Source organism: Melospiza georgiana, chromosome 11, assembly GCF_028018845.1.
Source record: "Melospiza georgiana isolate bMelGeo1 chromosome 11, bMelGeo1.pri, whole genome shotgun sequence".
In the NCBI taxonomy this organism is placed as follows: Eukaryota; Metazoa; Chordata; class Aves; order Passeriformes; family Passerellidae; genus Melospiza; species Melospiza georgiana.
The window spans coordinates 18,744,608-18,768,978 of NC_080440.1; the positions used below are offsets into that span (position 1 = coordinate 18,744,608).

Sequence of the window (24,371 nt, forward strand, 5' to 3'; positions counted from 1 at the left end):
TACAAGTCCCCATCACTAAGATGACCTTCCTCACACCCTTACAGACCTAGGAGTGGGCAATGAGGTGGGAAGGAAAGAGTTAAAATGAAAAAAAAAACCAATTAAATTAAATACTTTTATGTTTCTGTGAGCATTTATATGTAATTGTATTTCTCCCTCAGGCAACTAACAGCTCCAGTTCTATGGAAACCTTCTCCCAAAACAATCACACAGAATTTATATTTAGGCTTAAATGGAGTTAATGATGTAAAGAGTTGTTTAAAATCAGCTCCCAAGCCTGCTGATGGCAGTCAGGTGTGAGGAGAGCCCACCCTAAACTGCAGCATGCCAAAAGTGGGCTCAGGCTTTCATCTCACTCCACACACTTGTGCTGGGAGCAGTCAGAGCTAAATGAATCAGGAGCACTGCAGTAAGTGCTCTAAGAGTGTTAGAAAAGCCTGAAAAGGCAGGTTTTGACCAAAAACTGTAGTTAATTCCTCAGACTAAATAGAAGAGCACTGCAATTTTGCAGTTTAGAATCAGTATTTGTGTGTCTTAATAAGAACTGTCTTTCCAAAAATACATGGAACTGTTGGGATCCATGGCACAGCCCTGCTGCTTGATTGATCCTAAAATAAACCCAAGTGTCATGCACAGACACATCTTCACCTGACAGGAGCAGATCTTTTCTGGAAACATCCAGCCCTGTTCCCATGCCCACTGGAGCTGCTATCCTGGGACCAGTAGCACCAGTTTGTGAGTTTTTAACATCTGAGATCCTCAATGACTGATTTCTCCAAGAGTCTAAGGGGCTCCTTCGGCTCCCGGTTCTAGTTATCAACAGAATACTGATCTTTATAAAAATAAAAAAATTACTATTTACAAAACATACTAATAATTACCCTGCTGTGGGCTTTAGGTTTTTGCCTCCATCATGCTGGCTTTGTTCCATGGACACATCCTGCCCTGCAAGTTAAAGCTCTGCCCAGCAGCTAAAGGACTTGCAGGGGAAGGGCTGAGCTGCCCTGTGCCCTGTGTGCAGTGAGAGGGAGCAGGAACAGCCCAGCTCTCCCAGCCAGTGCTGCCTGAGCAGATCTCATCGAGGCACAAAGCTAAAGCTCCCTGCTTGGGTTGCTGTAGCAACTGCCCTCCAAAGGTTTTTGTGTTCTCCATGCAGAGCAGGGTGCAGGGCCCAGGCTTTGGGAGGGTGTTTGTGGCTGCAGGAAAGATTTCTGTGAGTGCAGCTGAATCACAAAAGTCTCCTGGCCATTGAGAGAGCAGGGAAACTGCAGCTCCTAAAAAAGCAGCGTGGGGGGATCTGCTGGCCCTGGCTGCTGTTTGTCAGCTGGATTAAAATAAACATAATGACTAATTTGTCTGTGTGGGGTGCTTGGTTTTTGTTTTGTTTTTAAATAAGCTTTTCCATGCAAGAAGAATGAACACCTCTCCCTCCCTAGTTCTGCAGCAGTACCTCTAGCTATGGCACAGGAGCAGACAAAGGGGTGACCATCATTTCACCTCCTTTTCTCCCTGTCAGTGTGGGCACAGTGGGCACCACTCTGCTCTGCTGGGACCCCAGTGAGGGCAGGCTGGAGGGTGGCACTGCCTTGGGGTGCAGGGCAAGGTGTGCTGGGGGTGTGTGTTCTATTGCCAGCTCTTGGAGATGGGACAGTTCTGTTCATTGGGCAGTTCTCTTTATCTCTCCCACAAACCCATCCTCCTTCCAGGAGATATTTTCTGTTAATGGGCCAGTGAGTGTCCCTGCAGGGCTGATAAAATTCCATCATCCCATGGGGAGAAGCTCCGCCCAGGGGAGGAGCCGAGCATTCCTACCTGGATACAATCTGAGGTTTGGGACACCAGGGAAACCTTTCTCCAACTGCATGGCCAGAGGGAGCCCAGGCCCATCTGCAGCAGCCCTGGAGCTGCAGAGGAAAACTCCCCCCTTGTGCAGGATCCCTGCTGCAGCAGAGCCACAGCTGGCACTGCAGGAGGGCTGAGCCCCCCTGGGATGGGGCTGGGACACCTCCCTGACACACAGAGTCAGTTCCTACTCTGACTCTGGCACTGCTGGTTTGTATCACTGCATTTTACTTTAATTTCCCAAGTCAAGAACTGTTACTCCTACTCCCATGTCTCTGCCTGAGAGCCCCTTAATTTCAAAACTAGAATAATTTGGAGGGATTGATCCTAAAATAAACCCAAGTGTCATGCACAGACACCTCTTCACCTGACAGGAACAGATCTTTTGTGGAAACATCCAGCCCTGTTCCCATGCCCAGTGGAGCTGCTCTCCTGGGACCTTCAGCGGAAAAGTTCCCCCTTGTGCAGGATCCCTGGAGCAGCAGAACCACAGATCCCTGCTCCACCAGAGCCACAGCTGGCACTGCAGGAGGGCTGAGCCCCCATGGGATGGGGCTGTGCCACCTCCCTGACCCACAGAGTCAGTTCCTATTCTGACTCTGGCACTGCTGGTTTGTATCACTGCATTTTACTTTAATTTCCCAAGTCAAGAACTGTTACTCCTACTCCCACATCTCTGCCTGGGAGCCCCTTAATTCCAAAACGGTGATAATTCAGAGGGAAGGGGTTGACATTTCCCATTTCAGGGGAGGCTCCTGCCCCCCTCAGCAGCCCCCTGTCCTGTGCAAGCCCAGGCAGGCACTTACAGCTGGAGGGTCTCCTGTAGGCAGCCCCGGCGCAGGCGCTGTGGGCGATGGGGCAGTGGGACAGGTTGCAGTTGCGGTTGTTGGCAGAGGCACAGGTGATCACAGAGGGACGGTTCTGGGGGGACACAAGCACAGGGGCACACTCAGCACAGCAATTCAACCCTCTGCATGTGAACCACCAAATTCTGTTTGTTGTATTCTGCTGTTTCTTGGATTAAAAGTGAAAATCCACATCGCGTTTCCACAGCGGTTCTTATGTACGTGAACAGAAAATGGGCAGTGTGAAGGTAAATCTTCAAAATAACTGTTGCAATCTCACAGCAATTAAACATAAACTATACAATTCATATTAAACCTCTAAATGTTCAGCTGTTTCTTTAATTAAAAATGAAAATCCACATCGCATTTCCACAACGGTTCTTATGTACGTGAACAGAAAATGGGCAGTGCGAAGGTAAACTTAAAAATAATTTTACACTGATTGTTGCAACTTCACAGCAAAAAAACCCATAAACTATCCAATTCATATTAATCCCTAAATATTCTGCTGTTTCTTGGATTAAAAATAAAAATCTACATCACATTTCCATAATGGTTCTTATGTACGTGAACAGAAAAAGGGCAGTGCAAAGGTAAACTTAAAAATAATTTTACACTGATTGTTGCAACTTCACAGCAAAAAAATCCATAAACTATCTAATTCTTATTAAACCCCCAAATATTCAGCTGTTTCTTGGATTAAAAATGAAAATCCACATCATATTTCCACAAAGGTTCTTATGTACGTGAACAGAAAAAGGGCAGTGTAAAAGCAAATCTTAAAAATAATTTTACACTGATTGTTGCAACTTCACAGCAATTACACCTATAAACTATCCAATTCATATTAACCCCTAAATATTCTGCTGTTTCTCTGATTAAAAATAAAAATCCACATCACATTTCCACAGTGGTTCTTATGTACATGAACAGAAAAAGGAGAAAGGAAAAGAGAGAAAGTAAAACTTAAAAATAATTTCACACTGATTGTTGTAACTTCACGGCAAATAAACCCATAAACTATCCAATTCATATTAAACCCATAAATCATCAAATCCATATTAAATCCCTAAATATTCAGCTGTTTCTTTGATTAAAAATAAAAATCTACATCACATTTCCACAAGTTCTTATGCATGTGAACAGAAAAAGGGCAGTGTGAAGATAAACCTTAAAAATAATTTTATACTTATTGTTGCAACTTCACAGCCATGACAATTAAATTCATAAGCTATCTAATTCATATTAATCCTCTAAATATTCTGATATTCTGCTGTTTCTTTGATTGAAAATAATCCACATCATATTTCCACAACGGTTCTTATGTACATGAACAGAAAAAGGGCAGTGTGAAAGAAAATCTTAAAAACAATTTTACACTGATTGTTGCAACTTCACAGCAATTAAACCCATAAACTATCCAATTCATATTAATCCTTAAATATTCTGCTGTTTCTTGGATTAAAAATAAAAATCTACATCACATTTCCACAGTGGTTCTTACGTGCATGAACAGAAAAAGGAGAAAGGAAAGGTGAGAAAGTAAAACTTAAAAATAATTTTACACTGATTGTTGTAACTTCACGGCAAATAAACCCATAAACTATCCAATTCATATTGAACCCATAAATCATCAAATCCATATTAAATCCCTAAATATTCAGCTGTTTCTTTAATTAAAAATGAAAATCTACATCACATTTCCACAAGTTCTTATGTATGTGAACAGAAAATGGGCAGTGTGAAGGTAAATCTTAAAAATAATTTTACACTGATTGTTGCAACTTCACAGCAATTAAACCCATAAACTATCTAATTCATATTAAACCTCTAAATATTCAGCTGTTTCTTTAATTAAAAATGAAAATCTACATCACATTTCCATAATGGTTCTTATGTACGTGAACAGAAAAAGGGCAGTGCAAAGGTAAACTTAAAAATATTTTTACACTGATTGTTGCAACTTCACAGCCATTAAACCCACAAACTATCCAATTCATATTAAGCCCCTAAATATCCAGCTGTTTCTTTGATTAAAAATTAAAAATAAAAGTCCATTTTTAAAAATCCATTGCATTTCCATTGAGGTTCTTGTTATTTCAGTGAACAGAAAAACGGAAGCGTGAAAGCAAAACTCTGCAGTGATTTTACAGTGATTGTGTCAACCTCCCTGAGCTCCATATCAACACATGAACTGTTGGTTTCATTCTGTGGCCACACATACAAGGGGTTTGCAGATTTTCCAGGTTTTTGTTGTCTGGGTGTTATAATTTTTATTCAGAAGTTGAGTTTTCCCAGCCCTACCTCTATTCCACAGTGCATCCTAATCCCATGCATGTACAATAAATATGAAGAACTCTGAGCCTGTCTGGACCACAAATCCTTTCTTGTTGGAACTCACCTGCCTTTCCAGCAGGTGAATTAATTAATACTTAATACTTAATTAACTTCACTGTCATTCTCAGCACATGCAAATTCCCCAAAATGTCTATTCACAGCTGCATGACATTAGAACTCCTCCATCTGTACTTCAAGTGTAACATAAAATTCTTTTTTCAGAGTTGTTTACTATGGACATTTACACAAAGCCTTGGGAAAAAAAATGTCCCAGTTTCTCCAGGTGGCTGAAGGAAAATAAAACAGCTATTGGAATAAATTCTATATATTTGATGATGCAAGGAGTCCATTATACTGAATGCAAATTAGGTAGTAAATTCAAAAGATTAACAGAACTGATGGAATTTAATTCCTTGAAAATTTTACCCACAAAAAAATCACCTACTCCCATAAAAAGTCAGTGAGAAAGGAAGAAATTTCCCTTCTTTGGTGGTACTTTAGGCAGAGTAAGAGCAAGGCCAGTAAAATAAAAGAGCTGAGCTTTCCAGGGAAATTTAACATCATTTTTGCCAGGATAAAACAGCAATGAGGTTTTTTACCTCTTACTGCATTGGCAGCAAAGTAGAAAAAAGTAAATAAAGAAAAACAGAAGAATAATTTGATTTTTCTGAAAACAGTTCACATGTGGGAGTAATTATTTTCTGTAGGGGTGAGGATTTTGTGCCTCTCAGAAGTGGTTTTTGAGAAAGGCATGAATTTAATTCTCTTCAGAAGAGTGTTTTGGACATGCAGGAGGTGGGGAGCAGAGAGACAGGTAATAATATCAGAAATGCACATGCCAACACCTTGAGAACCCAATAAGGGTTCCTTAACCTCTGCTATGGTTCTGTGTGCATAGAATATAGAAACTTTTATAAAAATATTGAGATAAACTCAGAATTCAGTAATAATCACTAACTATATCAGCTGAATAACATGTCCTGCTGCAAATAAGGTCTTCTTCTCCTTTTTTATTCTTCTCCTGTTTTATTAGAAATGAAATCTCATTCAACATGTTAAGGTTAAAAAAATCCCCAAAAAAGGAATTATCAAACTAGGATTTATTTTTCTCAGTACACTTTTTATTTATTTTGTATGATTCCTACTCTGTGCTCTTAGCAAGGCCTTGCCCCAACATCCTGTTTTCCCAAAAAAATGATTGTAATCTGGTTCAAAATAGAGCAGAGAGGGATCAGGGAAGGCAGAGCTTGGGTACAGGAGCCAGTTTAATTTCTCAGTGCTGCAGCTCATCACAGCTCAATTCTCTGCTTTGTCTCTCCACTTGCAGGAGGGATAAAAGAGAGTCTGGCACATGAGGAAACTGCTCCTGCCTACAGAAATGGCTCAGCTTTGCACTGCTGCAGCAAAACAAATGCCACGTGCAAGATGGCAAAGCAAAAACAACCAACAAAAAAATCCTGAACAACCACTCCAGCACATGGAAATCAGCATAAAATAATCAAAAAGAAGGACTTGGCTTTAGGAAAAGGGAATGAGTGGTACAACACTGCTCTGAGCAACACAGCAAATGCTTCTGGCTGGTAAAACCACTAAGATCCCCCAGAGTCAAATTCTCCCTTTGGTGTTGTGCCCCTTGCTGAGGGTGGGGAGAGCTGGGACAGGGCCACAGGAGGGGCTCAGGGGACGTCCCCAGGCACTGCTGGGGGTGCTGGGCCTCCCTGAACCAATCACACTCTGAATTCCCAGTGAAAACACAGCTATTCCCACATAAAAACTCAGGCATTCCCAAAAACAATTGGTTCATTCTTAAATACAAACGCATGCATTCCCAAATATTCCCAAATAAAACTCAGACATTCCCAAATACAATTCATGCATTCCCAAATACAATTTGTGCATTCCCAGATACAACTCCTGCATTCCCAAATAAAACAACTGCATTCTCAAATAAAATACATGCATTCCCAGATACAACTCATACATCCCCAAATAAAACTCCTGCATTCCCAAATAAAATACATACATTCCTAAATACAACTCATGCACTCCCAAATAAAATTTGTGCATTCCCAAATACAAAGTCATGCATTCCCAAATAAAACTCATGGATTCCCAAATATTTCCAAATAAAATACATGCATTCCCAAATACAACACATGCATTCCCAAATAAAAGCTCACCCATTCCCAAATACAATGCATGCATTCCAAAATACAGCTCCTGCATTCCTAAATAAAACCTATGCATTCCCAAATAAAAACTCACACATTCCCAAGTACAATGCATGCATTCCTAAATAAAACTCACACATTCCCAAATATTTCCAAATAAAATTCATGCATTCCCAAATACAACTCCTGGATTCCCAAATAAAATTCATGCATTCCCAAATAAAAACTCCTGCATTCTCAAATAAAAACTCATGCATTCCCAAATACTACTGCATTCCCAAATATTCCCAAATAAAACACATGCATTTCCAAATAAAAACTCACACATCCCCAAATAAAATTAATGCATTCCCAAATAAAACCTATGCATTCCTAAATAAAAATCACACATTCCCAAATATTTCCAAATACAATTCATGCATTCCCAAATAAAATACATGCATTCCCAAATACAACTCTTGCACTCCCAAATAAAACCTACGCATTCCTAAATACAACACATGCAATCCAAATTAAAACTCACCCATTCCCAAATACAACTCCTGCATTCCCAAATATTCCCAAATAAAACTCCAGCATTCTCAAATATTCCCAAATAAAACTCCTGCATTCCCAAATACGACTCCTGCATTCCTAAATAGAACTCCTGCATTCCCAAATAAAATTCATAGATTCCTAAATACAAAACATGCATTCCCAAATAAAAACACATACATTCCCAAATAAAACTCCTGCATTCCCAAGTACAATTCCTGCATTCCCAAATAAAATTCATGCATTCCTAAATACAACACATGCATTCCCAAATACAAACTCATGCATTCCCAAATATTTCCAAATAAAACTCATGCATTCCCAAATACAATTCCTGCATTGCCAAACACAGCACATGCCTTCCAAAGAAAAGCTCACCCATTCCCAAATACAATGCAAGCATTCCCAAATACAATTTCTGCATTCCCAAATAAAATACACGCATTCCCAAATACAACTCCTGCATTCCTAAATACAACTCCTGCATTCCCAAATAAAATTCATAGATTCCTAAATACAAAACATGCATTCCCAAATAAAAACACACACATTCCCAAATAAAACTCATGCATTGCCAAACACAGCACATGCATTCCAAATAAAAACTCACCCATTCCCAAATACAACCCATGCATTCCCAAATACAATTTCTGCATTCTCAAATAAAACCTATGCATTTCTAAATACAACTCCTGCATTCCCAAATATTCCCAAATAAAACTCCTGCATTCCCAAATACAGCTCCTGCATTCCTAAATACAACTCCTGCATTCCCAAATAAAATTCATAGATTCCTAAATACAAAACATGCATTCCCAAATAAAAACACACACATTCCCAAATAAAACTCATGCATTCCCAAGTACAATTCCTGCATTCCCAAATAAAACTCATGCACTCCCAAATACAACTCCTGCATTCCCAAACACAGCACATGCATTCCAAATAAACGCTCACCCATTCCCAAATACAATGCATGCATTCCCAAATACAATTTCTGCATTCCCAAATAAAATACATACAATTTCTGCATTCCCAAATACAACTCCTGCATTCCTAAATACAACTCCTGCATTCCCAAATAAAATTCATAGATTCCTAAATACAAAACATGCATTCCCAAATAAAAACACACACATTCCCAAATACTCATGCATTCCCAAATACAATTCCTGCATTGCCAAACACAGCACATGCATTCCAAATAAAAACTCACCCATTCCCAAATACAATGCAAGCATTCCCAAATAAAAGCTCACCCATTCCCAAACACAGCACATGCATTCCAAATAAAAACTCACCCATTCCCAAATACAACGCATGCATTCCCAAATACAATTTCTGCATTCTCAAATAAAACCTATGCATTCCTAAATACAACTCCTGCATTCCCAAATATTCCCAAATACAACTCCTGCATTCCCAAGCTTGGGAATGTCACAAGGAATACCATGATGACCCTGTGCCATTCAGGGTGCGTTTTTAACCCCGTGCTGCCCACGGAGCAGCCTCTCCTCGGGCTGTGGCTGTGCCCAGAGCCCTCCCCACGGCCCACGAACCGAGCCCGGCGCCAGCCCCGTACCTGCTGCCGCTCCACGCTGCTCAGGCTGGGGGAGATGCCCACCGTCCTGGCCGCATCCAGGCTGTTTTTGGTCAGTGCTAGGGGCTGCTCCACGCTCAGGCTGGGGATGGAGGTGTACATGTGGTTGGCGTGCAGGCTGACGGCGGGGGCGGCCGCCCGCTCGATGGGGCTGCGGCTCCGCTCGCGGTGCTCCTTGCGGTAATCCCCGTTGGCAGGCTTGCTTCTGCAGGGGGCAAACAGCGACAGGGGGTCGGTGTGCTTCCAGGCTGGCCCGAGACATCCCATTCCATCAGCTCTGGCAGGAGTGCACCTTGCCAGGGGAATCCCCCCACACCCCACACCTGCCAGGTTTGTCACAACTCGGTGCATGCCCCCGGCTGTCCAGAGTAGCCAAGGACCCTGCCAGGGGGCTCAGAGACCCTGGCTCAAATCCCCAAACCTGAGGATTTGACTTTGACCCCTGAAGCAAGTTGCCAACTTTGTATGAGGACCTGAAAGTCACACATGTTTGAATAGTACAATAACCCAATTATCACAGGGTGAAAATGTAGACTTTATTGGTATGGGGGTTGTGGGGACAAGATGGAGGAACCTGGGCGTGTCCAACCTTTCTTCTTCTTGTTCTCCATTTTCTGCAGTGATGTTGGCACTTTGGGATTGGTTTAGAGCAGAAGTGCACTGTCTAACATAGGTGATAGGTATTGGGAATTAAGTGTAAATATGTTATATGGAGTTTGTAGTATAAAAGGACAATGGGGGTTGTGGGGACAAGATGGAGGAACCTGGGCATGTCCAACCTTTCTTCTTCTTGTTCTCCATTTTCTACAGCGCTGTTGGCACTTTGGGAATGGTGTAGAGTAGAAGTGCCCTGTCTAACATAGGTGATAGGTATTGGGAATTAAGTGTAAATATGTTATATGGAGTTTGTAGTATAAAAGGACAACACAGAGTGCCTGTGGCTGCCCTGCTGAGCAGATCTCGGCTGGGCAGAAAGAAAATTTTATAGATAAGAATTAATAAACAACCTCAAGGCTGAAAAGTGAAGAGTCCAGACTCGTTCTTCAGCTGTGCAGGCTGAAACAGAGACATCCTGCACATCTTAGGGCAGGAATTAACAACAGCTACCCAAGACCAACCAGCATCTCTCTTCAGCCTAGGATTCCTTCAGATACTCATCCACATGCACCAAGAAACAACTGCTCCAAATATCAGACTAATCCCACTCCATCTAACACTGCAATATTCCCTAAGCATTGTTGAAGCCCGAGAAAAGTTTATTTTACTGAAAAGACATGGCTGATATCAGCAAAAATGCAGGGAATCAAGGCAGGAAGCAACATTTTCAGAGCAGAAAATGAAAGAAGAGCAAATTACACTGCAGTTATCTCAGAATCTTTTATTTACAACTCCTCTATCAAAAGACTAATTTCCAGCTACTCCTGATAAATCCCTGTAGCTGTGCTCACATAATGAGCTCATCATTCACTGCAATGAAAAGAAAGCTGGGTTTGTATCTGTGGATGAGGGATTTCAGCTTCCACACTGCAACAGAATTGTCATTAAAGGCAAACCAGTGACTGAAGGGAAAAGCATTTCTCTTATCAGCAGGTGAATGTGGGCATCCCCAGCAGCCTGGAGTCAGCTGCAAATTCCAGCTGCAAAAGCACCAGAGGAGACCCCTGGCTCCATGGAAAATAAAAATACCAACCTGTCTTTGGATCATTCTTTAGCATCAGTGAAACACCCTCTGTGTCCTGTCTATAAGTGTGTGAAATTCAGGGTTGTTTTTCTCCTGTTTTTTAAATTGGCAAATTAATATACAGGAAAATCTTTAAAAAGGCTCTGATGAAAGGCAGAGATAAGGAATCAATATTCAATGCTGAAATAAGTTACAAGACCAGAAGCTACTGCTTATTTCAATGTCTGAGGAAGTCTCTCCACACACAAGGCTGAGATAAAAAAGTCCTGCCAATGGAGGGAAATAAGGAGCCCCTAAAACACCAACATGGGGTGTGGGGATGTCCCATGGTGATCCTGCCCAGCCCTAAATCCTTTAGCCCCACATCCCCTGGTCATGGACTCCAGGCTTTAAACTCTGTACTTTTTAAATACCTTTTCTTCACAGGCTCTTTTTGTTTCTTTTCAACCTAAAATCCAATGGCTTGGATTGCCCTGGCCCTGACTCCTGAATTAGGAGAGAGACAAAGCCATTGCTCCCCTCTCATCATCTTGAACTCCCAAATTCATCTCTCCAACAAGATTTCGTTCCAGTAAAGCTTGTTCAAATAAAACCTGTATCCTTGTCATCTTTGTGTCCTCTGTCAGCAAGAGCTAAAATTCGCCTCCTTCCTGGAGATGAGGATCCAGATCTCTGCTGGAATCAGGAACAGCAGTTTGGCTGAACTACTCACAATTCCTCTGTGCTGTTCCTCAGCTTGCTCCAGAGCCCCTTGGCTGTAGAGAAATCATTGCTGCTATACAGAAATCATTGCTGCTGTACAGAAATCATTGCTGCTGCACAGAAATCATTGATCCCGCACAGAAATCATTGCTCCACTACAGAAATCATTGCTCCTGCACAGAAATCATTGCTGCTGTACAGAAATCATTGCTCCTGCACAGAAATCATTGCTCCTGCACAGAAATCATTGCTGCTGTACAGAAATCATTGCTCCTGCACAGAAATCATTGCTGCTGCAAAGAAATCATTGCTCCTGCACAGAAATCAGTGCTCCTGCACAGAAATCACTGCTCCTGCACAGAAATCATTGCTGCTGCACAGAAATCATTGCTCCTGCACAGAAATCATTGCTGATGTACAGAAATCGTTGCTCCTGCACAGAAATCATTGCTCCGGCACAGAAATCATTGATCCTGCACAGAAATCAGTGCTGCTGCACAGAAATCATTGCTCCTGCACAGAAATCCTTGCACCTGCACAGAAATCATTGATCCTGCACAGAAATCATTGCTCCTGCACAGAAATCATTGCTCCTGCACAGAAATCACTGCTGCTGCACAGAAATCATTGCTGCTCTACAGAAATCACTGCTCCTGCACAGAAATCATTGCTCCGGCACAGAAATCATTGATCCTGCACAGAAATCAGTGCTGCTGCACAGAAATCATTGCTGCTGTACAGAAATCATTGATCCTGCACAGAAATCATTGCTCCTGCACAGAACTCATTGCTCCTGCACAGAAATCATTGCTCCTGCACAGAAATCATTGCTGCTCTACAGAAATCACTGCACCTGCACAGAAATCACTGCTCCTGCACAGAAATCATTGCTCCTGCACAGAAATCAGTGCTCCTGCACAGAACTCATTGCTCCTGCACAGAAATCACTGCTCCTGCATCAAATCTCAGCTCATTTATCATGGTAGAAGTTGGGTTAACACGATGCCAGGCAACCAGTGCCTTGGGAAGCTCAGGACCCAGGGACTCTGTGCCAAATTGCCCCGGCAGCCTGAGAGGGAAGAGCCAACAGCACAACAATACACTCTGTAACCCTTTGCATCCCCTTGCCCTTTTCACTAATTACAAATTAGCAGCTGCAGATTAGGAGAATCCACTGTAAAATCCAACCCTGGAGGTTTCCCAGCTGCTCCTGTGTGTTCTCCAAGCCCATTTTCCAGGCTGGATCTCAGCAGCAGCTCCCATTTCCCCAGGAATCAGTGTCCCAGCGCTGTCCCAGTGAGTTCCAGTAGGAAAGTTTGGAATTGCAGCGCTCTGAGCTGATGACTGAGGCAAATGTGAGTTGGTGGCAGCACAAGGGGTTCTATATTTAACCTACAGTAGCTCCTCTTGGATTACAGCATGGAAACAGCTCCTGGATATGGGAATGATCCCACCCCAGCCCTGAGCACACAGGCAGAACCTCACACACAGCCTGGACAAAGCCTGGGAACCCCCAAAACCACCTAAAATCACTGCTCAGCAAATGCTGCTTCTGGGTGCTGCAGTGCACAACCTCTGGCTGCAGCCAAATTCTCACCTCTCAACTGAATATTAGCTGGGCTTCTACAATTAAAATTACAATCTGCAAGCTGCAAAACCACCAAGAGCTCCAGGAGATTCTCACTGCCTCAAACAGAATCTCTACTCAGAATTCTTGTTTTGTTTTAGTAAGCACAGGCTGATTTTCAAAGCAAAACTTTTGTTTACTCTCTAATAAATGCTTATGAAGTTAAATAAAACATGTACCTACACCAGTTGTTTGGGGTTTTATGAGTTAGAACTCCCTTTTCAACAATTAGTGTTGCATTTACTGAGGGGTGGGGCTCTCAAGTGACCACTGATGAACAATCTTACTGAAATTCCCAAGCAAAATAAACTTTCCATTTTACACAACAACGCTTATTTCACTCATCCTCCCCTTAAATGAAGAGTCACAGCCCTAAATATTGTTGAATTGGCAATTTTTCTGCCAAAAAAACCCCAATCCAGCAACAACAACAACAACAAAAAAACTCAAACAAAAACACTATCCAAACAAAAATTATAACACAGAAAAACACATCAAAAATTTTCCCTGAAAACTTTTGTAAGAAGAGACTAAAAAAATGGGCAATGGGATAAGTTTGTCTCCAGGACCAAGCCCAGACCTTCCCTAAAGACACCTAAAATGATTGAGTTATCTCAGCAATCTCAGCAGGCCACACCCCAGGCCTTTCTGCAGGCAAATAATTCTCTCTTCTTAAATTAGAACAACTCCTCTTCCGGGCAGGGAGCTGCTTATGATCCTCTCCCTAAAAATCTTCTTTTCTTCTGGGAAAACTAAAAAACACCTGAAATTTCTCTTCCACATCAGATATTTCTTCTGGAAATGTACCAGCACTTTGTGGGACAGTGCCATGAAAGCTCTGTCCTTGTGAAAACACAGCAGCATTTGTGAGCCCCTCCTGTTCACACAGAAACAGCAAATCCTACAGATTTGGCAGATTATTTATATTTATTTATTATTGATACTCATCAACTTCATGTTATGAAGTAATTTAGTTTAGAGCATCACTTACAAAATAATATTCTATTATTATTGGAAAAATTGTTGTTATTATCATGATTATTCTTGTTTTGCTATTAAATATTTTAACTGAAAGGGCAATCACAAGGTAAGTGTGTGAAGAAAATCATATTTCACTGAAGCCCACAAGCTCAAACATTCCCCACACTCTGGCCAAGTTCAGAGATGCATCTCTCAAGTTAAACATAAGGACCCAAAATCACAAAGCAGGATTTCTGACCAAGCTCAAAAAAAGAACTTAAAAATATATACTACAAACAAACCCAGCTGTCCAAACAGCTCTGCCATCCCTGGACTCCAGTTTGTCTTAAAAATCAGCATTTTTTACCAACCCTGAGTCCATCAGCAGTGCATCACAGCTATCCCAGCTATTCCAGCTTTATTTGAGCAAAACTAGACACAATCCCAACCTCCAGTGAATTTCTCCAATCCTGGTCCTAAAAATGAGCATATTTTACCAACCCTGATTCCATGAGCAGCGAGGGGATACCAGAGCAATTCCAGGGTTTAAAATCCAGCAATTCCCATGGGTGAGCCCAGAGCAGACCCAAGATCTGGGATCCATGCCCATCACCCCAATTCCCTGCTCACACAGCTATCCCAGCTACTTCCAGCTTTATTTCAGCCAAATTAGACACAATCCCAACCTCCAGGGAATTTCTCCAATCCTTGCCTTAAAAATCAGCATATTTTACCAACCCTGAGCCCATGAGCAGCACATCACAGCTATCCCAACTACTTCCAGCTTTATTTTAGCAAAACTAGACATACTCCCACCAACCCTCCAGTGAATTTCTCCAATCCTTAAATCCCAGCCATGCTTTCCCCCAGTGAATCAGAGCACTTACCAAGCATCACGTGCTGGGGTGGCTGTCCCCAAAGGCACAGCCATGGCAGTGAGGATCTCCAAGGTGGGTAAACCCCCCCTGTTCCCAGAGTTTTGTGCTCCAAGGTGGGTAACTCCCCTGTTCCCAGGGTTTTGTGCTCCAAAGTGGGTAACCCCCCTGTTCCCAGGGTATTGTGCTCCAAGGTGGGTAACCCCCCTGTTCCCAGGGTTTTGTGCTCCTAGGTGGGTAAATCCCCTTGTTCCCAGGGTTTTGTGCTCCAAGGTGGGTAAATCCCCCTGTTCCTGGGGTTTTGTGCTCCCCTGCTCCTGGGGTTTTGTGCTCCCCTGTTCCCGGGGTTTTGTGCTCCCCTGTTCCCAGGGGTTTGTGCTCCCCTGTTCCCAGAATTTTGTGCTCCAAGGTGGGTAACTCCCCTGTTCCCAGGGTTTTGTGCTATAAAGTGGGTAACCCCCCTGTTCCCAGGGGTTTGTGCTCCCCTGTTCCCAGAATTTTGGGCTCCAAGGTGGGTAACCCCCCTGTTCCCAGGGTTTTGTGCCCCCCTGTTCCCAGTGTTTTGTGCTCCCCTGCTCCCGGGGTTTTGTGCTCCCCTGTTCCCAGGGGTTTTGTGCTCCCCTGTTCCCAGGGTTTTGTGCTCCCCTGTTCCCAGAGTTTTGTGCTCCAAGGTGGGTAAATCCCCCTGTTCCCACGGTTTTGTGCTCCCCTCTTCCCGGGGTTTTGTGCTCCAAGATGGGTAACTCCCCTGTTCCCAGAGTTTTGGGCTCCAAGGTGGGTATCTCCCCTGTTCCCAGGGTTTTGTGCTCCAAGGTGGGTAAATCCCCCTCTTCCCAGGGGTTTGTGCTCCCCTGTTCCCGGGGTTTTGTGCTCCCCTGTTCCCAGGGGTTTGTGCTCCAAGGTGGGTAACTTCCCTGTTCCCAGGGTTTGTGCTCCCCTGTTCCCGGGGGTTTGTGCTCCCCTGTTCCCAGGTTTTGTGCTCCCCTGTTCCCGGGGTTTTGTGCTCCCCTGTTCCCGGGGGTTTGTGCTCCAAGGTGGGTAACCCCCCTGTTCCCAGGGTTTGTGCTCCCCTGTTCCCGGGGGTTTGTGCTCCCCTGTTCCCAGGGTTTGTGCTCCCCTGTTCCCGGGGTTTTGTGCTCCCCTGTTCCCAGGGTTTGTGCTGCAGGGCCCTCACCCCAGGCTGCTCTGCTGGCTGGCACCGCCAGGGGGGATTCACAGCCGGCCCGCAGCAACAGGCGGCCCCTGGCAGCTGCTGCAGGAAAAGGGAAAAAGGAGGCCCACGAAGGGGCCAGAGCTGCCTGCACTCACTTGCAGGCTGCAGAGCCCTCAGGAATGCTGCCAAAAGCATTACTGTACCTCCAAGGCAAGGGATCCCAGACGGTTCTCACTGCCTTTGGCAGAACTGAGCGCTGGCTCCAAATGGGAGCTGCAGAGTTTCACTGAGCACAAAGAACAAGCACCCCCTTCTCTTCACACATACACAGTGCCTGGCTGGAGAGCAAACTTGTATTCTAATTCCAGCATGATTTGAACGTTTTCAGCACCTTTATGATATTAGTTTTCCATCATCTTCACTAGGTCTGAAAGAGGGCAGCTGCTTTTGTTAATAAATTATTTTGTTAAGGATTTCTAACCCACTGATACAGAATATCTGCTCCACACCTGGAGCATCATTTCCTGCAAAGTAACTCCTGGCACACTTTAATTCTGTTACTGTGAGGTGGGAAAACTAGAATTTAAAGTGGTATTTCAAAATGGGATTATATACATCCAAGGAGAAAAATCCTAAGAGTTCCTTACTTCGAATTAAGCAATACAAAATCACTAAATAAAACACACAAAACCCCCAATAAAACCTGAAAGCAGCAGCAATTTGCTCTGAGTCTCAGCCAATTATCTGAAGTATTCAGAACATGAAAAAATACCCCAAGCAGCCCAATGCCCTCCTGAATGACTGTCACCTAAATGTACAGCCCCATTCCATCCCAATTTACCAGCTATGAGCTTTCCAGTTCCTCTGAGCTGCCTTTTCCTTTTCTGGCTCAATATTCCATCCCAAAACTTGCAGAGATCCTTGTTTGTTGCAGGAATCACTCCTGCCACAGAACCAGGTACATAATGAATACTCTCCCTCCAAGGAAAGACCTTCAAGTCTAAACCATTGAAAAAACTACTAAAAAGAAATGGGATCATCTCATATAAACAAACAAGCCAGATTTCTGTATTTATCCTCACCAAAACAGGATTTTCAGAGATAAACCTTGGACCAGAGAGTTACTTGCAAATGGAATCAACCAGGAGAACAGATTTCACAGTAGAAGAAATAAACCAATAATAAACTGTGAAATGCACAAAGGAGTGTCCCATTACAGCACCGAGCACAAATCTTCAGATTCAGATGAATTTCCCTTCCTGAAGCCTTCATATTCACAAGTCTGAAAGAATGCAAGAGAACTGCATGACATAAGAGCTCAGTGCAAAGCCAAAGGCACAGAACTGAAATCTAAATCTAATGTACAGTAAAATCAATTAACACAATCTCAGATCCTACTCATTTTTCTCACAGGATTCTTTTTTTAATGGCTGGCCATCTTTGCTCCAACACTCAGGATTGTTGTAGAAGACAGCCTGGTTGCTTTATAACAGCAAAACTCAGGGATTTATTAAATTAAAAGTTTTGTCACTGCTGGAACATGTGTACAAATACAAAGTGACCTCACTGCAGTGGGTACAGACTGCAGGTTACCTGCAATTCAACTTTTTTTTTTTTTAAAAAACAGGAAAAAATGTCTCACTAATCTCTCTGTCCTGCACTGCTGCTGCCTTGCACAGCTCCAAATATACTCCAACTCCAAACCTACTCCAAATCCTGTGTTCAGCTTCTCTTTTGCTGGCACACTTGATGGCTCATTCTAAATTTCCAGCATTTTTTGAGGAGCCTTTATGTGAGGCCATTCCTGAGACACAAACAACAAAAATTTAACTTATAATAAATACACAGGAATTTAACTTATAATAAATACCCAGGAAACTTCTGAAATGGTAACCAATGTCATTAATTCTACTGAGGTACAAAATTTAGACTGTAAAGAAAATTTTGGAAATCATGCATAGCTCAAAAAATGGAGCTAGAACAAGAGAAAGCTCCAGATTTCAGGGTTACCACAAAAAGTGTCTAGGTACAAGTGAATATTGCAATCAAAGTTTCCCAAAATGCACAGTGATTTCTGGACAATAAATATAACTGTTTTCCACATCTTCAAAGTTTTGTTTAATTCTGACAAGGTGGGAACCAGCTGTTGACTCCCATCAGATCCAACTTACTTTTCAAGGATTGAAGACAAAAAGTCAAAAAGTTTCAGCCTCCCACCAATCCCATCAGTCTAAAAGGAGAAACTTTTTGATCCTCTAACCTGCAGCAGGGCATCTCTGCCTTCCTTCTCCCAGCTCCTGCCCAGGAGCAGAGCAGCCCTTGGAAAGGAGAAAGAAAAAACAACCAACTCGGTGGGATTTATCTGATTCAGCCACCCCTCCATAACTCTCTCTTCAAAGAACAACAGGAGCTGTGTGGGATCTCAGCACCTCAGGATGGAGGTGCAGAGTGGCTGAGACCACCCTTGGGGGGCTCGAGAGTCCTGGAATGTTGCCAGAAGTGTCTGGTGGCTGGACTTTGATCCTACACGGGAGACAACACCTGTATGAGGATGGGAGGATTTCACTGGGTGAATGGTGAAGGGATAAGTCAATTAGAGTGTAAAACACAGGGTTTAGGATTTCTGTACAGGGGGGTCTAAAGAAGTAAGATGGAGGAATTGGGGCGTGTCCTGTCCTTCTTCTTCTTCTTCTTGGCCTCCATCTTCTGTGGTGATGGTGGCACTTTGGGATTGGTTATTACTAGAAGTGCACTGGTTAATAAGGGTAGAAGGTATTGGGGAAAATTGATAAATATTGTACACGTAACTTCGGATATAAAGATAAGTGACCGCCCCGGGGGCTCTCAGTGTGCCCATGGCTGGCTGCTGTGCAGACCTCTGTTGGGCTGAAAGAAAATCTTTTAGATAAACAATTAATAAACACCGAGACCGAGAAAAGATCTGAAGTCTCTTCTCGTCCTTTGGAGCGCCGGACTGTCCAAGGCCACCCTGGGCCTTTCCAGGTCACCCAAACAGCCGAGAAACCGACAGAGCTCCAGCTGCCTCTGGAAAATGCTGCAGTGCACACCAGAAAAATGCTGCATGGAAGGATGATTTCTGGAGCAGGAGACAGCAGTGGCTGGGAAGCTGAGAAAGCCCTGCAGAGGATGTGGTCTGTGCTTGGGAGATGCTGCTGCTGCACTTTGGAGAGAATTTGTTTGGATAGCAGTTTCAGCAAAATTCAGAGACATCAAAGTGTGCCAGGAACTCCATCCTACAGCTGCCAGTCTGTTGGGATCTTTAGCTTGTCAGAGTGAGCCTGAGATGTGTTAGAATGTCTCTTTTCCCAGCCCAGCACTCCAAGAAGGAGTCAGAACTCTTCATTTCTCAGTCTCAAGGTTGTTTATTGTATCTCATCTATAAAATTCTTTCTTCTGACCTGCCTCTGTCAGACAGAGGCACTCTGCCTGCCCCCAGGGTGGTGTTGTCTTTTTATACTAAAAACTACATATACAATATTTACAATAACTTCCCAATACCTGTCACCTGTGTCAGACAGTGAGCTTCTACTCTAAACCAATCCAAAAGTGCCACCATCACAGCAGGAGATGGAGGCCAAGAAGAAGAAGGAGAAAGGCTGGACACACCCAGATGTCTCCATCTTGCCCCCTGGACCTCCATTCTAAAAACCCCAAAATCTACTTTTTCACCTTGTGATAAATTCACTATCCTTCTACTTAATTTGTCATGGCTTGCAGATCTTCATCTGAGGTTGGTAATTTGCTCCATGGGTCAGAATCAAACCCACAGGGGCATTTTGGGCTCTGTGCCAGGGTCTCTGAGCCCCCTCAGGGCAGCCAGAGGGATGTCCTGGCTCCTGACACCAGCCCAGCCCAGAAATCAGGTTTCCCTTCTAGCTCAAAAGTCTCAGCCTCCCACCAACCCCATCAGTGCAAGAGGAGAAACTTTTTGATCCTCCAAGCTGCAGCTTTTGATCCTGAGCCCTGCAGAAGCCAGCACAGTGCCTGGCTGCTCTGAGGCACCAGACAAAGCTGGGGAAGCACAGGGAGTGGAGCAAGGCAGATCCTGGAGGTGCTGGGATGAACAGGATGGGATCTAGAGCAGCAAATCACTGCTGAAGGGAAAGGAAAACTTTCCTTTCAGAATTCTGAGCTGCTTCAAGGGCTAAAGGCTTGGAGGGGAGAACTTCCAGGAGAGCAAAGATAAAAACATGAGGTACGAGAGATCCTCCACATTTCAAACAAGCAGGAAGGAAAAGCTGAGTGCAGGGAAAGAGCAGGGAGGCTTTAGTGGAAACATCTGCAAGGTCAGAGGGTGTGAGGGGATTCATTTGTACCCCTGCAGTGCCCACCCAAACACCTCTGGCTCACTCTGCCCATCCATCAGAGGGGTCACGTGCAGCTTCTTAATTCCTTCTGAAGTCAAACTTGGCACATGAAACCAGTCACTGGAAAATACCATAAAACTATTTATGGTCACCCAGAGAACACCCTGGGCCAGTGTCAGGGGAAGGCTGCACATCCAATGCTGCAGTGGGTCATGGCCAGGGCACTAGGATCAGCCATGGGCACTGCAGGCTCTGGGAAAAGCTGCTGCTGCCCAAACTCACTGCTGAAACCTGCCAGGAGTGTTAGAGCAAACACAAAATGCCAGTTATGTTCTCTTACAGGATTCACTGGGCTGTTCCTTGCAATACTTTTTACTTTTTTAATTTGGAAAAAGCACTTTTGATCATCACCCAATGCCTGCCATGGAACTGTTTTTGTAAAAGTTGGTACCAGCTTGAATCAATCCATGAGCCCCAAATTCTCACAAGTCTGTGGGATTTCCCCCAGTTCCATCACCTTTGACAGCAGAGGAGCAGATTGATAATTATTTCCAAATAGATAATGAGGGAAGTGAAAGATATCAACAGCATGAGCATGGCCAGTGAATTTGGTGAGAGCTTTAACAAAACAAACCAGGTCACAAATAAGGTCACAGTGCTGGATTTACTGGGCTGTTCCTTGCAATACTTTTTACTTTTTTTATTTGGAAAAAGTACTTTTGATCATCACCCAATGCCTGTCATGGAACTGTCGCTGTAAAAGTCAAATCTTGAATCAATTCAAGCTCAAATCAATCCAAGAACCCCAAATTCTCACAAGTCTGTGGGATTGCCCCCAGTTCCACCACCTAAAAGCCTGAATCAGGTTGAATTATGCAGCAGAGGAGCAGATTGATAATTTTCTTCAAATAGATAATAAGGGAAGTGAAAGATATCAACAGCATGAGCATGGCCAGTGAATTTGGTGAGAGCTTTAACAACACAAAGCAGCCTCTGAAAATAAGGTCACAGTGCTGGATTTACTGGGCTGTTCCTTGCAATACTTTTCACTTTTTTAATTTGGAAAAAGTACTTTTGATCATCACCCAATGCCTGTCATGGAACTGTTTCTGTAAAAGTCAAATCTTGAATCAATCAAAGCTTGAATCAATCCAAGAACCCCAAATTCTCACAAGTCTGTGGGATTGCCCCCAGTTCCACCACCTAAAAGCCTGAATCAGGTTGAATTATGCAGCAGAGGAGCAGATTGATAATTTTCTTCAAATAGATAATAAGGGAAGTGAAAGATATCAACAGCATGAGCATGGCCAGTGAATTTGGTGAGAGCTTTAACAACACAAACCAGGTCACAAATCAGGTCACAGTGCTGGAATTGACTGTGCCAAACCATCAGGAGGAAATGGGACTGCACTGCCTCCCCTTCCAGCTTCACTGGGTCTAATAAGAGAGAAATCCTTCAAACTTACAAATTATGGTCTCTATCCATCAGATACACACTGTAACATTAGCTGAGGTGAAGCAGGAAAAGCTGAGAAATTACAATAACTCACTTCCAGACATGTCAAAAATTTAAAAAAAAAACCCCAGGCTCTTTAGGCCTTCAGACCAAGAGCAGTGTTTAAACAACTGGTTTAAGAAATTAGACTTTTTCACAGGCTGTTTTAAAGAAGGAGTAAAGATTTCATTAAAAGTTTATTGAAACTGTTTGTAATTGCTAATAAAATCTGAATTACTGAAAACTCTAGAAGCACTATAAAAACAGCAACAGCTTTGTTGTATATTGCACAACCATTCAGACCAATATAGTAAAATATTTCCTTGGAAAGCTGTAACCAATGGACCCCAGCAGCACCAGATGAGTGTTTGGAGGGCATTTCTGCAGCTCAGGCACCCCACACTGTGCAGCCAACAGTCTCCTCCCACAGCAGCTGCTGGTTTAGGGGAAAATTGGAAAATTTAGAAAAGCAAAAATGTTTGGGGATTTTGCTTGCTCCCTTTTGAAGGTATTGGTTTGTGAATGATGCCAGTTACTGATTAAAAATGTGACAAAGGTTTATGAAGCATCATTTGGGCAGCAGAACATCACTGATGGCAGTGGTGTCCACGTGGGATCCACCCACACCTGATCCACCCCAGCTGTGGGCTCAATGCCCTTTCACTGAATGAAGAGCTGGCCCTGATGATCCCTGTGGGTCCTGTTGAACTCAGAATGTTCTGGGGCTCTGTAACCCACCCACAGTGGGACCAGCCCAGCTGGGGACTCACCCACACCAGGATCCCCCCACATGGGATCCATCCCTGCAGAATTCCCACTGGGAAAGGGACCCCAAACCCTCCAGACCCCAATGGCAGCAAAGTCATTTTATTCCCTTCTTTCTTTGAGGATAAACCCCAAACCAACCCAGCCCCAGAGCTCAAGGATTCCCTGGGATCCCTCCAGTTCACTATTTGGGATTTCCAGCACCTGGCAATGCTGCAGGAAGGAGTGAAACCTGCCAGGCTGTGCCTGCTGTCCCACAGCATCAGCACTGCCAGCCTGGGGAACAGAACTACTGATTCAAGTAGAAATTAATGTAAGGTTTTATTCCAAACCTTCCCCTCACACAGTCATTGTCTATAGCAACTGTGTCCATAACACTCTGGTTCTCAGGAGCACAACTTTCTAGTAAAAGGCACATCTGTCAAACTGCAGGAAACATCTGGGAAAATGGTTAAATAGAAAGAAGTGAGATGAAACCTTTGTTTCCATGGGATTGGATATACATCCAGAGTATGTTTGCAAAGGTTGCTGGCTCTTTTCTTGCTTCTTTCTAAGATCTCAGGATTTTGGATTGGTGCTGAATTTCACCCCATGTAGATAGATAATTGATTCACACAGTGTAAAATTTTGCTTTTACTCTGGGGTAAAAATCCAACACCAGAGCTCGAGGGATTCCCCATTCATTGAAGAGTTGCATTCCATGATCCCTGTGGGTCCTTCCCAGCTCAGAATATTCTGTGATTCTGTGGCTCCCACAGAATCACAGAAGTTCAAGGCTGGAAGAGACCTATAAGATCATCAAGTCCAGCCCATGTTCTAACTGTTCAACTAGATCATGGCAGCAAGTGCCACATCCAGTCTTTTTTTGAATTCTTCAAGGGATGATGACTCCACCACCTCACTGGGTAAATGATTCCAGTATCTGACCCCACCGCACCCCTGAGTGCACAGGGCCCCCCAAATGGCCTCCCTAAGTGGGAGATCAAACCCCTCTGTGCAACACTAACACAGCTCTGCCCTGAGAGGCAGCTTGGAGCCCTGCCACACAAGGGAAGGGTCATGCTCCTCCACAAAAGATGGAAAACGAAAGTGGAAAACACGATATCAAAGCAGAAATCTGGAGCTGGCTAACAAACCCCTTCTGTCTGCAAGTGGAGGAGACACCTGAGCTAACATTGCCTGGTTTTTCAAGTGCCTCAACATCTCCCCAAATTTTGACAGATAGGTCTTTTTGTGAAGTACTGATAAGCTATCAATCAAATTGCTTTTAGCCCTGAAACTGTTCCTAACAAACCTTTCACGTGTGCTTCAACTGAAAGGGACTGGAGTGCTCTCTGAAATTCCCCTGTGGCTAAGAGCTGCACAGCTCTGGGTTAAATATTAACTCACATATGGTGGCTCTTTCAAGTCTGCCTCTGAAGGTTCCATTGAACATATATTCCTTGAAAACAATTTA

The 24,371-nt window shown here is 43.6% G+C and overlaps 1 protein-coding gene across 1 annotated transcript in view; it reads right to left on the reverse strand.

Annotated features, from left to right (window-relative positions):
* The window catches only part of VGLL4 (vestigial like family member 4), a 59,924-nt gene that overhangs the window by 4,066 nt on the left and 31,487 nt on the right, over window positions 1-24,371 (reverse strand). Inside the window, exons 3-4 of the mRNA XM_058031750.1 lie at window positions 9,312-9,534; window positions 2,649-2,763 (exon numbers count right to left, since the gene is read on the reverse strand). Of these exons, the coding sequence (XP_057887733.1) occupies window positions 2,649-2,763; window positions 9,312-9,534 (338 nt within the window). The remainder of the gene's footprint in view (window positions 1-2,648; window positions 2,764-9,311; window positions 9,535-24,371) is intronic.